Source organism: Leptodactylus fuscus, chromosome 3, assembly GCF_031893055.1.
Source record: "Leptodactylus fuscus isolate aLepFus1 chromosome 3, aLepFus1.hap2, whole genome shotgun sequence".
NCBI lineage: Eukaryota > Metazoa > Chordata > Amphibia > Anura > Leptodactylidae > Leptodactylus > Leptodactylus fuscus.
This window is the reverse complement of record NC_134267.1, coordinates 129,697,652-129,716,376: the sequence shown is the minus strand read 5'-3', so window position 1 is coordinate 129,716,376 and position 18,725 is coordinate 129,697,652. Positions and strand designations below refer to the sequence as shown.

Sequence of the window (18,725 nt, the reverse complement as noted above, 5' to 3'; positions counted from 1 at the left end):
CTATGTTTAAGATTGTGTGATGTACAGGCACCTACAGGTGTGTGGTCCAGGGGTGTATGTATAAGATTGTGTGATATACAGGCACCTACAGGTGTGCGGTCCAGGGGTCTATGTATAAGATTGTGTGATATACAGGCGCCTATAGGTGTGCGGTCCAGGGGTCTATGTATAAGATTGTGTGATGTACAGGCGCCTACAGATGTGCGGTCCAGGGGTCTATGTATAAGATTGTGTGATATACAGGCGCCTACAGGTGTGCGGTCCAGGGGTCTATGTATAAGATTGTGTGATGTACAGGCGCCTACACGTGTGCGGTCCAGGGGTCTATGTATAAGATTGTGTGATGTACAGGCGCCTACAGGTGTGCGGTCCAGGGGTCTATGTATAAGATTGTGTGATGTACAGGCGCCTACAGGTGTGCGGTCCAGGGGTCTATGTATAAGATTGTGTGATGTACAGGCGCCTACAGGTGTGCGGTCCAGGGGTCTATGTATAAGATTGTGTGATATACAGGCACCTATAGGTGTGCGGTCCAGGGGTCTATGTATAAGATTGTGTGATATACAGGCACCTACAGGTGTGCGGTCCAGGGGTCTATGTATAAGATTGTGTGATGTACAGGCGCCTACAGATGTGCAGTCCAGGGGTCTATGTATAAGATTGTGTGATATACAGGCGCCTACAGGTGTGCGGTTCAGGGGTCTATGTATAAGATTGTGTGATGTACAGGCACCTACAGGTGTGCGGTCCAGGGGTCTATGTATAAGATTGTGTGATGTACAGGCGCCTACAGGTGTGCAGTCCAGGGGTCTATGTATAAGATTGTGTGATGTACAGGCGCCTACAGGTGTGCGGTCCAGGGGTCTATGTATAAGATTGTGTGATGTACAGGCACCTATAGGTGTGCGGTCCAGGGGTCTATGTATAAGATTGTGTGATGTACAGGCACCTACAGGTGTGCGGTCCAGGGGTCTATGTATAAGATTGTGTGATGTACAGGCACCTACAGGTGTGCGGTCCAGGGGTGTATGTATAAGATTGTGTGATGTACAGGCACCTACAGGTGTGTGGTCCAGGGGTCTATGTATAAGATTGTGTGATGTACAGGCGCCTACAGGTGTGCGGTCCAGGGGTCTATCTATAAGATCGTGTGATGTACAGGCGCCTACAGGTGTGCGGTCCAGGGGTCTATGTATAAGGTTGTGTGATATACAGGCACCTACAGATGTGCGGTCCAGGGGTCTATGTATAAGATTGTGTGATGTACAGACGCCTACAGGTGTGCAGTCCAGGGGTCTATGTATAAGATTGTGTGATGTACAGGCGACTACAGGTGTGCGGTCCAGGGGTCTATGTATAAGATTGTGTGATGTACAGGCACCTATAGGTGTGCGGTCCAGGGGTCTATGTATAAGATTGTGTGATGTACAGGCACCTACAGGTGTGCGGTCCAGGGGTCTATGTATAAGATTGTGTGATGTACAGGCACCTACAGGTGTGCGGTCCAGGGGTCTATGTATAAGATTGTGTGATGTACAGGCGCCTACAGGTGTGCAGTCCAGGGGTCTATCTATAAGATCGTGTGATGTACAGGCGCCTACAGGTGTGCGGTCCAGGGGTCTATGTATAAGATTGTGTGATATACAGGCACCTACAGATGTGCGGTCCAGGGGTCTATGTATAAGATTGTGTGATGTACAGGCGCCTACAGGTGTGCGGTCCAGGGGTCTATGTATAAGATTGTGTGATGTACAGGCACCTATAGGTGTGCGGTCCAGGGGTCTATGTATAAGATTGTGTGATGTACAGGCACCTATAGGTGTGCGGTCCAGGGGTCTATGTATAAGATTGTGTGATGTACAGGCACCTACAGGTGTGCGGTCCAGGGGTCTATGTATAAGATTGTGTGATGTACAGGCACCTACAGGTGTGCGGTCCAGGGGGTCTATGTATAAGATTGTGTGATGTACAGGCGCCTACAGGTGTGCAGTCCAGGGGTCTATCTATAAGATCGTGTGATGTACAGGCGCCTACAGGTGTGCGGTCCAGGGGTCTATGTATAAGATTGTGTGATATACAGGCACCTACAGATGTGCGGTCCAGGGGTCTATGTATAAGATTGTGTGATGTACAGGCGCCTACAGGTGTGCGGTCCAGGGGTCTATGTATAAGATTGTGTGATATACAGGCACCTACAGGTGTGCGGTCCAGGGGTGTATGTATAAGATTGTGTGATGTACAGGCGCCTACAGGTGTGCGGTCCAGGGGTCTATCTATAAGATCGTGTGATGTACAGGCGCCTACAGGTGTGCGGTCCAGGGGTCTATGTATAAGATTGTGTGATATACAGGCACCTACAGATGTGCGGTCCAGGGGTCTATGTATAAGATTGTGTGATGTACAGGCGCCTACAGGTGTGCGGTCCAGGGGTCTATGTATAAGATTGTGTGATATACAGGCACCTACAGGTGTGCGGTCCAGGGGTCTATGTATAAGATTGTGTGATGTACAGGCGCCTACAGGTGTGCGGTCCAGGGGTCTATGTATAAGATTGTGTGATGTACAGGCGCCTACAGGTGTGCGGTCCAGGGGTCTATGTATAAGATTGTGTGATGTACAGTCACCTACAGGTGTGCAGTCCAGGTTTCTACCAATAAGAGGATGTGTTGTACAGGCGCCTACAGATGTGAGGTTCTTTAAGAGGGTATATATGTATGATTTACAAGTGTGTACAGTATACACTTGTGCCGCAGTTTATCACTACTGTCATCAGTAGCCAGTCACTATGGCTAGCTAGCCACACAGATTGATAATGGGTGGAGCTGTACGTTTCATGCAGATGGTAATTGTAGCGTGATGTGTGGCTGCAGTATCTATGTATAATCTCTCTCTATATATGTGTATAGTGAACATATGATGACAGGGCGGTCATATGATGCATGCCAGGGAAGGAAGAAGATGAGGGATGCTAGTACTGCTGCTGTCTTGCCAGGGAGGGATGCAGTCATCCGCCCCTCCCCCACAGCACAGTGTTAACAGCTTGTGTTCATTTCCCCACACCCCCCTCCTCCACTCCCACATCAGCCTGTATGTCAGCAGCGGCGGCGGCGGCGGCGGTGGCAGCACCCGGGACAGCGCGGACAGGAGGACGGCAGCGCTCCTATACCCACATGGGGATGACGCCTCCAGCTGTGTGACACCTGGGGGGACTCGCCCCCCTCCCCAGAGGGATGTGCAGTAGCCCCGGTGTGACTGGCCGCTGCCGCTAGCGCTCCAGTAACAAGGTGGGGTGGGGGAGACAAGTGGTCCATAGCTCCGTGAATACTGAGGCTGAAGGTGGCTGCTCCTCCCGCCCTCTCTACTCAGAACATGTCTTCTTCAATGGGGCCCAGAGGCCCCCGGCCACCCATAGTGCCTCCCCCCATGCCAGATCTCCCCGATCTCAGCCATCTGACCGAGGACGAGAGGAACACGATCATGGCAGTGATGAACCGACAGAAGGAGGAGGAGGAGAAGGAAGAGGCCATGCTCAAGTAAGGACATCACATTCATTCACTTCTTGTACCACCAGGAGAGCCTGGCATTCAGGTGGAGGGCTGCCCCTGAATGGGGATGATGTCAGGCTGTGTCTGTGCACTCCATCCATGCCACCTTCATCTTGCTTTCTCAGGCTGTCATCTTGGTGAGCTGTCATTTCCATCCATTGACAGGTAGCACAGCTGTGATTCACTGCACTGCCTGCAAATGGAAGAGGTGTCCTCATGTACTGCAATGGACAGGGTGAGATCATTGGTCTGTGGCCTGCAGGAGACCTGTCCTGGGTGGTGGACAGTGCTGCAGGCCTCTCCTCACCGCCTTCATGATGACCATGATGATGTGGGATGGGATGAGGGCATTAATGGGTTGCCCATGTGTGTGCCCTGGTCATCCATATCTCTGCCATGTCCCTGCTGGATGGAGGGGAAGTAGACAGCTGACTCCTTCCTGGGAGCACTTGCTGGTCCAGGGAGCATGGGGTGTGGTTGCATTTTACCGGTGGTGTAAAATGTCGAAGTGTTTTCATCTTATTGACAAGGAAAGCTGTAGCCATCTTAATCTGTCATTTATGGTTTGCACACCCAGGATTGAATGTTGGATGGGATCAGTCCTTTAGAGTATATGCGATGTTCCATGTATATATCATATATCATATCTACTTTCTATCAGGGATCAGTTGTATGAAAGCCCTATGTGCCAGGATTCATCATGACGGTATAGACTGGCAGCTTGTTATTTCACTAGATGGAATGAATGAATGGTATGTATTTGTTGGTGTGCCATTAATCCCCTGGTGTTTTATAATCCATGGGCCTTGCAGGAGGAGAACATTTTCCGTACTGTCATAAAACACAATCAGTTTGCATTCAGGAGGGTTTGGATTTTGTCTTCACCAGCCACATCATCCTTTTACTGGAATTATATCATTGGGAGACGGGTAGGGACTTCTAACCAGGCCACCTCAGTTAAGCTACAAATGGTGACCAAGGTGGCCTATGGACAATTTATAGGATGCAGCGACTACATATGACCAATGGTTTTAATAATCTTGTACAGTTTTAAAAAAAATAAAAATAGAAAGTACTATTGGAAAACAGAAAATAATAAATTGCTATCTTCTGGCAAAAAGCCAACATTTTATAGTGGATTAACCTGTTAACATCATACTAAGAAACCTGAATTTATACTCTACAGGAGTATGAATGTAGCATACATAGCTGGGATTAGGATTAAGTTGGCCTTTTATGACAGAAATAGTCATGTGACATAGAGCGTGGATGTTCATGTAGTCTTGGGTGGGTGTGGTGCCCATTCTAACATTTGACATTAGGGTAATATGGCACACTGGCAACACAGAATACAATTAACCTTATGTATAGTCCATTTAAAGGAGCTAAAAAATCTTCAAAAACAACTCGAATGGTTTAAAAATAAAAAAAGAAGGCACACCTCACTGATCTCCCATAAGTCCCGTTCCTGTGCTGCCAGGTGCAATTTATTTCCCAACACAGTTCATGTGACATCTGACTACTGCAAAGGTGACCCACTGTGGCCAGAGATTGGCATTGGTATTATATGCCCCTGTGTCAGGACGTCATCACTGCAGCAGGCTGTATAGACTGGTGGGGGTTGGGCAGCATGTACACATGACTGGCAGTCAGTCGGTAAGGCGAGTATGTTTTTTTTATTATTATTTTATACAGTCCTGATCTTTTCAAAAATAAATGTATGGGCTGGAGAGCCCCTTTAAGGATGATAACATTCTGGCAATGTTTTTACTGTCTTGGAGCCTTGGACATCAGAAGCTCACTCCACACTGTCATACTGTAACATGATGAAATGCATACCATGCACATACAGTATATTTATTTATGAAGAAACATATCCAGTTTAGCCTACAAACAATGGAAGGCTTGTCCTTTTCTACCACATATTGTTCTGTATATCTATTTGCAAGAGTTGTATTCAGACTATTGCAGTGCATACAAGGTACTTCTTTTCCCCGTTATAGCCTGATAAATCCATTAAATCATTATGGTAATTTTCTTTTTTTTTGACACATAACTATCATCCTATAACTCAGGAGCTGGCTGAAATTTTGGTCAAAGTGTCCAACTTCATGCATATCTTTGTTACCAATAACCGGTCTGGAAAAAGTATTCCGATTTTTTTTGTCTCAACAATGTCTCCGTATCTGTGGAAAAAAAATACTTGTATGGGTACTGTGCCTTGGTGAAGTGATGCAACCATAGAACAGTGCTCTGGGCAACAGTGGCAGGAAAATCAGTCAGTGCCCATGTGGCCTAAGCTTTGCACAACCATTCTTCTCATCGCTTTACCGAAATCGACACTATCATAAAGAGTCGGAGGCAACACGGTGGCTTAGTGGTTATCACTGCAGCTTTGCAGCACTGGAGTCCTGGCTTCAAATCCCGCCAGGAGCAACAACTGCACAGAGTTTGTATGTTCTCCCCGTGTTTGCGTGGATTTCCTCCCATTCTACAAAGACATACTGAGAGGAAAAAAATTGTACATTGTGAGCTCTATATGGGGCTCACAATCTACATCTAACGTAGGGCCATCTTTATTACCTGGTCTGAACAGGGTACAGGCCCACCTTTCACAAGATATTTTGGTAGTACAGCAATATCCTGAATCCACCATCTTTTTTTTACATTGTAACATTACCTAGTACTGGAAAAAAAATTAGGTTTATGCTAGGTTCACAATTGCGCCAGGCTCTCTGTCATTCGGGTCTGCCGGTGGAGAACCCATCTAAAACTGTGTTTAACTGCGGACATTGGTTTCTGGCATTTTTATACCGAAACCAATTTTCGTCAGAATCTGCCTAATATAAAGCTATGCAAATGGAAAAGAGAATGAAAGAACCATATAGTGACTAAGTAACAGTATGTGATTGTAAATCTTTGCCTTCTTTATAACATCATTTATCTTAATTAAAAAAAAAAAATCTTCTTTTATTTATTTTTATTTTTTTAAGGAATTCAAACAAAGAAAATAGACCAAAAGTAGGCAATCCAGTTCCATTACTAAATGTAACTCCTTGTCTTTGATCAAATATATCTTCTTGCAGTTGATAAAATATAGCACTTTTTTGCAGTAGTTACATCTCTGGGGTATTGTGCACAGTGAGCCTTTACTTAGTTCATCATCTTGCTGAACTAAGATTTTCATTTTGGCCAAAACTTTGTGAGATAGACTGTGTATCCAAAAAATAGTTGTACACTGGTGTCCACTGAGAAAATGTTAGGACTCAGGTAGCCTATATGCTTAAACATTTACTACTTTTTATGTAGATTGTGAGCCCCACATAGGGCTCACAATCTACATTTTATTTCCCCTATCAGTAAGTCTTTGGAGTATGAGATAGAAATCCACGCAGGATTTGAGCCCAGGACTCCAGCGCTGCAAGGCTAACCACTGAGCCACCGTGCGGCCCCTTAATACTTCTTTTTTTTTTTTTTTAACTGTGATTTTTATTGAAAGGATTTTTGTAAAATACAATACAACACAAGAGTTGAAAACATAAAAAACATGAACGTGAAGCAATGCACATACCATCAAATAGACTAGTGAATGTATATACATCACAAAAACCTGAGAGTGGAGGCCCCTTAATACTTCTGTTAGTCTGCATGACCACTTTGTTGTATGTGTAAAACTTCTTATTATCTGGCTTCGGAACGGTTCCCATTGGCTGTACTAGGGTACATCATAAAGCCTAATCTACTCTGAGCTAAAGCAGAGCCCTCATAGGAAAGGTAAGCTCATTTCAGAGAGAGACTAAAGGTGCCCATGGCCCTTCAATAGCTATCAGCGGGATGATAGCTATTCCTCTCAACTTCCCCATATATATGCACTCTCAGTTTGGAGTGTTTTACATGGGGAGAAGAAAAATTCTTTATGGAACAATGAGCAATGTGCAGAAAATAAAAAAATACAAGGCATGTTAGCTATTACTGCAAATTCTGCATTGAAAAGTTACAGATTAACTTCATTCAGTTCCAGAGGAGCAGATCTATGGAGATCCAGATTTAACCCTTCTACGGGTTTTGGTGCCTCTGCTATTCTGAAGTAAAATGTTACATTTATAACAAAGCATTGTAAAGCTCCCTTTGAAATCATTGGAGACCTGCTGGTTCCATTGGATGTGAACAGGCCATCCTTTAGTCTTTTAAGAGTCCCTAGCTTGGAAAGGGGTTTGACTAAACAAGAAATAATCAGATTATTGGGGGTCTGACATCCTCTGTTCTCCATGTAGTGACCGTGCTGAGTCACTACAGCTTATTTCCTATAACAGCTAAAGAGACCTAAGCTGCAGTACTCAGCACAGACACTATATAGAGAACAGAGTTATGCTTTGTTCACACTTGCGCTCGCTATTCAGTATGTGCATTCCGCCAGGTTTCCGTCTTCAGCCCAGAGAAAATGGACAGGGGATGGAAACCCAGCCGTCAGTTTTAAAATCCATTCACTTGAATCGGTTTGTAAAGGTGACCGCCGGTGTGCGGCTAAAAAAACGGTTTCCTCGCGGACAGGCTGCAGACGGACACTGGCGGTCACCTTTAAAAACTCAAGTGAATGGGATTTAAAACTGACTGCTGGGTTCCCGTCCCCTATCCAGTTTCTTGGGCCTGAAGACGGAAACCTGGCGGAATGCCCACGGCGGACACCGGCGCAAGTGTGAACCTCCCGTTAGAAGCTAGTGAGAAGAGCTGATTGGCAGGAGATCTAATATTGATTATGCTGGGTTCACACCAGCGTTCTGGTCTTCATATCAGGTTTCCGTCTTCTGCTGGCAGAAGACGGAAACCTGTCAGACCGAGTCCGGCTGTGAGTGCCGGTAAGGGTTTTATGCTCTCCGTGGCGAAACCGTTTTTTTTAAAACCGGACACAAACTCCTGCATGTCCAACTTTGTGTTCGGTTAAAAAAAAAAAACGGTTTTGCCGCGGGGAGCATAAAATTCTCACTGGCACTCACGGCTGGACACTTTTCAAACCCATTCAAATGAATGGGTTTGAAACATGACTGCAGGTTTCCGTCTCCTGCCCAGTTTCGTGCAGGAAATGGAAACCTGCAGAATGGAGACCCCGGGCGCAGATGTTAACGAGCCCTGACTTGTCCTAAGGATAGGTCATCGATATCATTTAGCCGGAAAACCCCTTTAAACCTGTAGAAAGGTATATATGTAGTAACTGGCAGTTTGCCCGTACTACTCACTGTAAAGGAACACCCCACTTTCACAAGGGGAATAGTAACAAATGGCGGTCCATTTATTTGCAGATATTTAGGTGGAATAAGACTGCATTCACACTGCATCCATAAGCCTCATTATTGTCACTCATTGCCTTACATTGGGCTGTTTTATGTCAATGAACCTGTTTTTTTCAGTATGAAATTGTGCAGTACAATATTCTGTACAAATGCAAATGAATTTTGAATCCAACCTTACAGAGGAACAGCACATTGGAGAATTGTAAAAAGAGTAGGTCCAGATCTACTATGTAATGGTCAAGAGATGTGATGGGTCATCTTTCAGCTGCAGGTCGCTCTTTCACGGCTTTAAAGGGAGTTTATCATTGCCTAGATAGTTTTTTAACTAAGCATATCTCTACAAAGTCTTTAGAATGCCTATTCTAGGCATACTTGTCTTTCCTTGATCTTTGCAACTGTTTTTGAATTAAACCGGTTTTCTTCATATGCAGATTAATCTTCAGGGAACACAGGGGGTGTTATCTCTGTTCCCTGAGCACCCCTGCATCATCAGCCGCCTCTGTTTCTCACCGCCCCCTTCTTGAACGATGTTTTTTTTTTCTACACCTCTTTACTTCTTCAAGAGCAACTAGTCACATACAGCACATATGCAAGATTTTAATCACGCTGTATGTGACTAGTTGCTCTGGAAGCAGTGAAGAGGTATAGAAGGAGGGATCCTCTTTCAAGAAGGGAGCGGTGAGATTCAGAGGCGGCTGATGACGTAGGGGTGATTGGAGCCTCCTGTACTCCTTGAAGATTAATTTGCATATGAAGAAAACTGGTTTAATTCAAAAATCGCTGCGAGGATCAAGGAAAGACAAGTATGCCTAGAAGAGAATTTCTAAAGGCTATGTAAAGATACACTTAGTAAAAAAACAATCTAGGAAATGATAGATTCCCTTTAATAGTTCCATATAGTTCCTAGTGTCTTTTTTTGTAGTTTCAATCACAGACCTTACCTGAAATAGTTCAAGATTTTCTTATTTTTTATTAAAGACAAGTAATGAATAAAACATTTAGTAATTGTTTGCATTTTTAGACAGTGAAATCTTTGTCTAGACAGTCTTAGAATACCTTAGGTTTATTGCAATGGCTGATGCTGGGTGTGGTACGTGGATGTGCTGGACGTGGGTTTGTGCACTACTGCTGAATTCAGAGTGATGGAAACATACAGTGGAAAGGGTAGCATATTTGCTCGGAAATAGCTGCCACTTAAGATTTGTACCAGTCTTAAGTGGAGGCTAATGCTATTCCCAAGCACTGAACGCTTCTTTATTGTATATATGCTGCAAGGAATGTCCCCAGAGGAAGGAAACATCAAATTGACAAGTTTCTGTGGACTTCATAAATAAATACACGATTCCTTTGTATGACCTTTGGCTTCCTTCTTTCTTGATATGACTTTGTTTGTATTCATCATCCAACAAAAAGTTTTGCTTATTTAACATACATTAAATAGAGAATAAATTGCTGATCAGTGAGGGCCAGAGATATCCGACCACATTATTTCAGCTATTTCCAGTGCTTCCATTGAAGAGAATGGAATGGGGGTACTCATTCTATATCCTTCATTTTATTCACAATGGGGAAAAACCAACCCCATTTTCAAGATCATCCCGATCAATCAACAGTTTATACCCTATCGCATGGATAGGGAGTAAATAATTTTTGCGGCATAAGCCCTCTAAGCAGGTTTGTGCTTGCACTGCTGTGAACATTAAAGGGGCTCTATCAGAAAAATCATGCTGCTAGAGCCCCACATATGCATGGATAGCCTTTAAAAAGTCTATTCCGGCACCGTAAATGTTATATTAAACTACCCCCCCCCCCCCCCCCGTTTTAAAATAATACCCTAAAAAAGAATGTTATCTACTTACGGATCGTGCACGATGGGCAGGTATTCAGGGTGTGTCTTCTTCTTCATCCCCGCCTCTTCTTCCTGTGACGTCCTCCGGTCCCGTCCTCCCCCGGCGCTCGCGAGTGGACACTGATATAAAAAAAATGGCCTGGGCGCATGCGCAGTAGCATGCGGCTTCTACTACGGCTACTGCGCAGGTGCCCAGGCCATTTTTTTTATATCAGTGTCCGCTCGCGAGCGCCGCGGGAGGACGGGACCGGAGGACGTCGGAGGAAGAAGAGGTGTGGATGAAGAAGACGGTGCTCCCTGAATGCCCGCCCACAGTGCACAATGCGTAAGAAGATAACATTCTTTTTTAGGGTTTTATTGTAAAACGGGGGGGGGGGGAGCTTAACATAACATAAAGGCTATTCACGCATATGTGGGGCTCTATCAGCATGGTTTTGCTGATAGAGCCCCTTTAAAGTGATTTTCTGAACAATTTTCCTGATAGGAAGGGGGGGCAGATAAAAAAGAATACAAAAATTTTTAAATCTCTCTGTGCTGCTTATGTGCTCCTGACCAGTGTGTGCTTACTTACTGCAGTAATGTGTTGGTGAATGGCTACAGTGGTCATGTGTGGTAGACTGTATGCCATTGCTGCAAATACCGTAAATAAACACAGACTAAGAGGGCGTACACACTACCGTCATTGTCCGACAGGTAGTGTCCGCTGCTAGTGTCCGTTCAAAATCTTGCACGGACATTAGACTAGCTGTGTCCGTGACATTTTTCATTCATTTAAATGGAGATCGGGTGCGTTCTTTTGCACTCCGTGTCTGTCCTTAATTGTCCGTTCGTAAACATGTCCGACTTTTCAAGCAGACAGCAAAAACCTACATGTCGGGTTTTGCTGTCCACTTGAAAAGTCAGACATCTTTAGGAACAGACAGTTAAGGACAGGCACGGAGTGCAAAACAAAGCACCCGATCGCCATTTAAATGAATGAAAAATGTCACAGACACAGCTAGTTTAATGTCTGTGCAAGATTTTGAACGGACACTACCTGTCGGACAATGACGGTAGTGTGAACGCTCCCTAACAAGGAAGATTGGAACTGTAGTGCTGTGACGGCAGAGGGGTTTAGCCATTGATTTTTTTAAAAATTATTTTGCAATATCTCCTTCTTTGGTGACTTGTTTAAATACCAATTTAAGGCTATGGCTCCATGTAGTGGGCCGCAGCAAAAAATCGCTGCACGAAAAACTGTCGGCAACCCATCACGCTTTTTCCCACAACGCATTTCACAGAAGGTCTGCAGAGGTTTCTTCTGTGGACTTTCTCCTTCCATTATGTCTATAGGAAAACCACCAGTATTTCCATAGGTATAAGTGACATGATGTGATTTCCAAAGCCGCAATGGTTTTAAAAATCGCAGCATTTTCGCTGCGTGTATTTTTATGCAAAATGTAGATGGGATTCGTTTGAATCCCATCCACTTTGCAGTGACTGTAAAATGCTGCAGTTTTTGCCGCAGCGTATACGACACAGCTTAACGCCACGAGGGGCCTGGCCTTATAAACAGAATGTCGCATCGTAGCCACATCCTTTAGATTCATGCTTAAGAACCTCTTTTTATTTTGGATTCACTCATGAAATTTTTGATACAGTTTCTCTATTAGATAGTGTTAGATTTTTACAAGACTTGACAAAGGGTGTATCAATGAAAACTTTTAAAAAGCTATATTTAAATACAACATGCTACAACCTGAACAAACATTGTCCCATTGTATATTCGGTTATGATTGAGTCACTTGTTCGACAACGTGTTTTTGTTGTCCAAGCCTGACAATTTCCCAGAGGACTAGTCTTAGAATCATAAATATAAAGTTACTTCTTCACATTGTGAAGTTAGATGTCCATTACTCTGAATGTTCCCAAGTGACCGGATTGTCAAAATCATCAGCATTTCCGTCAGAATACCTTAAAGCGAATAAGAAAAACAAGAAGACAAAAAGCTTGTTATTTTGCCATATTTGTTCATGACAAATCTTTAGATCTTTTCATAGCAATAATTGCATTAATGTTTCAGCCATGTAGAGCAACTACACAAACCACCACTGTACTTTAAATGGAGCTGACCATGGTGCTGTAAAGATGTCCATGCGCTATCTAAGGTCCTGTGGCCTTATAAAACAACTCTCTGGCTTTGAAGAAATGCCTAACAGGTTTAGGATAGGTTTTGACTTGGATTTGCTGTGGATACGTCATAAATTTGGCAGAAATCTTGTTGGGAGATGACATGTGGAAGTCCTCTGTTGAGACTTAGCTGGACAAAATGTTAACACACATGTAGGAATAAATAGAGGACCTGTTGGATAAAACTTGACTTTATACACCCATAGACAGGCATAGACCTTTTTCTGGGATATCAAATGTAAACTACTTTTACACCACCACTGCTGAAGAGAGCACCACAGCTTATTTAACATTTGAGGCTTGGAAGCACATGAATCTTAATATTCAAAGGGTTATCCAGTAAAAATAGCAATAATTAAATATTATAACATAAACCGGAATAGCAATTTCTTCAGTTCATAGCTGATAAAGTGTGAACAGCTTGACATTGCACCCAGTCAGGGGAGAGATGACACTTGTTTCATGCACCATATTGGGATAGATTTATGAGGACTGGAGTTTCCACTCTGAGTTTTCTTTCCCCTGTACATGTCTTCTTATAAATGAGGTACACCCTTTGCCTGGTTGTGCGCCAGCTCTGTGCCAGCTTGTAGATTTCAGGGACCAATTATGCCAGTAAACTGGTATAAACAGTCATGAATCTGGCGGGTCCAGGGGTCCTGCTCAAGCCATGTAGACTTCCAGAAAGGCGGTAGAAAACTTTTTTTTTTTACAATTAGATACCATATATTATGACTCTATCAGTATACAATACAGGTAAACGGGCATCAAAAGACTGTAATGCACAAGCTATAAGGGATGTGATCAGAAATAATGCTAATGCAGAGTTGTTTTGAGAAACGATTTGTTGCTTTCATCGACAGCCTTTGAAATATATGAGCTAGAAACTGCTTGGTTGCTATGGGCAATTGCTCGTGGCAACAGTTATGATAAATTTCCTGTGATTTACAGTACTAAGTTGTTTATCTTGATGATTACCATCTATTAATCTTTATTTATTAAAACCTAGAGAACCTTTTCTTCTCTTACTTAGATTTTATGTAGATTTCTGAACAGAAATATTTGGTATGATAAAATGCAACTGTAGAAAAAGCTCTTTATTTTACAATGGCCATTTTATGTTACAAGTTGTTTTGCTTATTTTAACTGTACCCAGAAAAGAAGAAATGTTCTCGTGTCAATCTGTCTGTGCCCATCTGTTTATTCTTCTAGATGTCTGTGACCAGCCCTGAAAATGTGAATCTATGTTTATGCATCTGCTATGGCAAGGCAAACAGTAACTGAGATACATTGATAGCATAACACTCATAAGTAAATGCGGCTTGACCTTACTAGCAAGCACCATTTTACATTTTCACTCACATCAGATGGTTTTCCAAAATATTGATGGCCTATCTGCTGGGGGTCCGACTCTCGGCATCCTTGCCAATCAGAGATAATGCAACGTATTTCAGCTTTGTGTTTACTTGCATGGGGTTAAAAGTGAAATACCTGCACTGTCAATACTATATAAAAGTATAGGTAGGTGGACCAATATAAACATTGTAGTGGCTCCAGAACTCAGTCAAATACTGTTGTTTAATCTGTTGAAAAAGCTGTTTGGTAAGGGTACTCAGCAATCTCAATATTGATGCCAGTGCTTATGGGCCCCCTAAGGCTCCTGGGCCCCCGGTGCAACTACACCCTCTGCAGCCCCTCAAGTTATGCCCCTGATCCTCAAAATTGGATCCCCATGATCTCTGGATAGGTCATTATGTTTGATAACCCGGAAAACCCATTCATTTTAGATAAACTTAGGAAGTAATAGAAAGCACAGACTCCTGCAAATCGCTAAATGTTTGTTAATTGTTTTTAGTTATTAACCATGCAAGTTATTGTTGTCCTGTGTAAAGGAAACCTGTCACCAGGTTTGGGGCCTCTAAAATGTATGCATCTCCTTTTGCAACTGCAAATGGTTTAGGGTCCTAAACTTAGCACTATCTATTCTTTCCGACCTTTTTCCGTGTTTTCTGAGTGTTATCAGTTTCTGACTTTTCCTTAGAATAGGTTATCAGTTGAAGAAACCGCAGATCACTGCAGTTTATTCACAGAAAACCAAGCAAACATTGCATTGTACAGTGTCTGTTCTTGGTATGACAACTTAGCCCCATTCACTTGAATGGGACTTAGCTGCAAATAAACCATGTAACCAATGAGCGTGATGTCTCATGGCCCATGAAGCAGTGCTCAGGGAGTCCTGCTACTGTTTCAAATAGCTGTCGGACCCCAGCTGATCTTGAATTGATCTTCCTTCAATTGAGGATTCAGGGCCAAAACAGCAACTTCTCCCTTTTTTCACAGACCGACTCCGACTCCAGTACCTTCATATATGTCAAACAGAACCAGTAAAGCTTCTCAAATTCAGGAAAAAAATAGATAGAATTCCAAAAAAATATGCAACATACCATTGCATCTAGATAAATATACAATATGTATTATGTATAATTTTATTTGAAAGCCAGAATTGGAATCAATAACTTTTTTCCGTCTCCATCCAATTTTGGCTCGAAATCCAACTCCACAGTCCTTTCGGGAAACCCTTGGATACTTTCCAGAAATGTATCTGGGGCACATCTCCACAGCAGGATTGTACCTTAGTAGCTGAAGACAGGACACTTTGCTTCGTAGAACAATTAATTTATTGCGTAATACACTGAAGCTGCCATAGATGAGTCCCAGATTTATTACTGGCAAATTAAGGGTGTGTTCACATGTTAGAAATGGAAGAGGCACCTCGGCCTTATATCCCTCTTCATCTTCTGCCAGCATTCATGGGAGAATTTGGTGCTGATTTTGAGGCGTAATTCACCTCAAAATTAACACAAATTCTGCTGTGTGAACATTTACTAATATTGGAGGGATAGCAAGACCTGATATTGCTAGGTTTGGTGCCCTAATCCTCAGCTGCATATGGACATGAAACTTTCCCTTTAATAAGTTTTTCTCCAAAGTATTTTCATAAGCACATCAATCTAGATTGCTAAGAGCTAGTTTAGTCATATTCCATTGATAAAAAGAGTATGTCTTACTCATGTGCTTATGCACTGGAGAATGAGTAACATGTACTGGCTTGGTAAAGGTTGCAGTATGAGAAATGAAGCTAACAGGAACACATACATTTTTCATACAAATATATTTATCTTTTCCTTTGTAGAAGAAATTAAATGCGTGTCTTTTCACGACAAGTTACCCCCTATCCTGTGGACTGATCTCAAGAATTGGAGTGTTTTACACCCCAGGTTTAATGGTGTGGCTAGTCAGAAATGTTCACTGTTGCTTTTTATTGAAAGCTGCTAGAGATAGCCAAAGTACAGTGCTCAACCTGTAAGTGAAACGTGTGTTCTCAAAAATACATAAGATATAGTGCATCAAAATTTTCATCGCATAGATCACCCACCTCAATGATGCTGAACGGCTGCAGACACATTAAAGGGGCTCTATCAGCAACATTTTGCTGTATGAGCCCCAGGTATGCGTGTATAGCCTTTAAAAAGGCTATTCAGGCACCGCTAATCTAATTTTAACCCCCCCGCCCGTTTTGAAATAAAACTATATAAACATATATGTAAATCATACCTGAACATGCATGCTGGGCGGTCGTGCATGATCCGACGTCATCTTCGGTCCCTCCTTCCTCTTTTTTCTTCTTCCAGCGACGTCCTCCTGTTCTGGCTCTTCTCTGCCTTCATCTTCTGTTTTTCCAGTGGGTTGTGTTCAAATCCCGTGCGTGCGCAGTAGCGCCCCCTCTGGAGCGCTACTGTGCACGCGCCGCCGCCATTTTTGTTGTAGTTCTAAGTATCCTTAGAACTACGCGAGCATGCGCAGTACGCTCGCGAACGTTTTCATATCTGGAAGAAAAGAAGATGAAAGCGGAGAAGAGCCAGGACAGGAGGACTTCGCCCAGCGTGCACGTTCAGGTATGATTTACATATATGTTTTTATAGTTTTATTTTAAAATGGGCGGGGGGTTTAAAATTAGATTAGCAGTGCCTGAATAGCCTTTTTAAAGGCTATTCATGCATATCTGGGGCTCATACAGCATAATTTTGCTGATAGAGCCCCTTTAAGCAGCTTTTTCCACTGCAAAATCACCGGCTGCATTTAGTGACAAGCTATGGGGTAGAATCTGCAGCTCAAGACACTTTGTGGGGCCGGTTTTTGTATAAATCCCATTCACTATATTGCAGCTGTAATTCACCGTTCTCCAGCCTCTGGCAAATTCATGACGACACGCCCACAGGCCTAAAATAGCAGCAAATTTTTGTCATCCTCTACCTATTAACCTGCTTCGGGGGTGGATGCTGAGACCTCAGCTTCACAGTTTATCCATCATTCTAGGTCAGAAGGCCACAGTAAAAGGAATTCTCAGGCTGATTTGGAGAGGGTTACCTTAGAGCGCCTGGTCTCAGCAGCTTGCTGCTGGTTATAACGTATGATAGGTGCGTTCCTTCTGTGTGTTTCCAGTTAGTTGGTTCTAGCACTGTTTTTTTTATTTATTCTCATTTTCCTAAAAGTATTTATTCCCTTTACAGTTGTTAGTTTCAAGATCTGTCCATTTTGTTTTTTCATGTCTCAAAATGAGTTAGTGGTGTCTGGTGTTAGGATTAGTGTTTAGGGATAAATCCAGGAAAAAATCCAGGGTTGCTAGAATAATGATCTGTTTATTGTCCATTTATTGATATCTTTTTACCAATACCGCCATCTAGGGCCCACCAGTGAAATAGTTTCTAGGAGACCACCGCCAGGACCCCTGCAGATCAGCTGTACCAAGAGGGTACGGCTACAGGTAATAACATGCCAGGAGCCATGCTGCTCACCTGTCATACACTGCACTACCTTAAAGGGATTCTACCATTAACACATTTTTTTTTGTGTGGATAAGACGTCGGAATAGCCTTTAGAAAGGCTATTCGTCTTTTACCTTTAGACATTATCTCCACCGCGCCATTCCTTAGAAATACCGGTTTTTACTGGTATGTAAATGTGTTCTCCCGCAGTGATGGGGGCGGGCCCCAGCACTCAAACAGCGATGAGGGCGTCCCCACCGCTGCCAGAGAAGGGTCTCCTTTTTAGTCCACCGCGTCATGTTCAAAGTCTTCTTCCAGCGCAGGCTCGTAAACTAACAGAGCAGAGTAGACTGCGCAGGTGCACAGGCCACGGGAAAATGGCCGCTAACAATACTGTGCAAGCGGCCATTTTCCCGTGACCTGTGCGCCTGCGCAGTCTGCTCTGCTCTGTTAGTTTACGAGCCTGCGCTGGAAGAAGACTTTGAACATGACGCGGCGGACGAAGAAGGAGGCGGCGCTTGGAGACACTTCTCTGGCAGCGGTGGGGATGCCCTCATCTCTGTTTGAGTGCTGGGGCCCTCCCCCATTGCTGCCAGAGAACTCATTTGCATACCGGTAAAAAACGGTATTTCTGAGGAACAGCGCGGCGGAGACCATGTTAAAAGGTAAGAGACGAATAGCCTTTCTAAAGGCTATTCCGACGTCTTATCCACACACAAAAAAAAAGTTTTAATGGTATAATCCCTTTAACCCAACTCTACACTCTGTGTGGCAAGTGAGCAGCATAGCTCCTGGAATTGTTACCTTTACTTGTAGCCACTCTATCCTGGGAAAGCTCATCTACAAAGGTCCTGGCAATTGGACCCCTGATTGTGTAATATTGATGGTCTGTCCTAAGGACAAGCCATCAATATTAGAAAGATGGATAAACTCTTGAAGTGGTTGTCCTGGAATTGGAGCAACCCATGCGGTTGGTACTCTACCAGCATCCATTCAGTCTCGTGCTAGTTCCTTCTTGCTGGGAGTCCTGCACCTTATGTAACCACTA

At 43.5% G+C, this 18,725-nt stretch overlaps 1 protein-coding gene across 11 annotated transcripts in view; it reads left to right on the top strand.

The window, feature by feature from the left end:
- The first annotated feature begins 3,050 nt into the window (after positions 1-3,050).
- The window catches only part of RIMS1 (regulating synaptic membrane exocytosis 1), a 340,018-nt gene continuing 324,343 nt past the window's right edge, over positions 3,051-18,725 (top strand). For 5 of the 11 annotated variants that reach the window (XM_075268325.1, XM_075268329.1, XM_075268328.1 and 2 more), the window contains exon 1: positions 3,070-3,533. In XM_075268325.1, coding sequence (XP_075124426.1) covers positions 3,370-3,533 — 164 coding nt within the window. In that variant the 5' untranslated portion in view covers positions 3,070-3,369. Of the gene's footprint in view, positions 3,534-18,725 lie in introns of all 11 variants that reach the window. The other 6 variants (XM_075268331.1, XM_075268330.1, XM_075268333.1 and 3 more) reach the window with 3 other exon arrangements.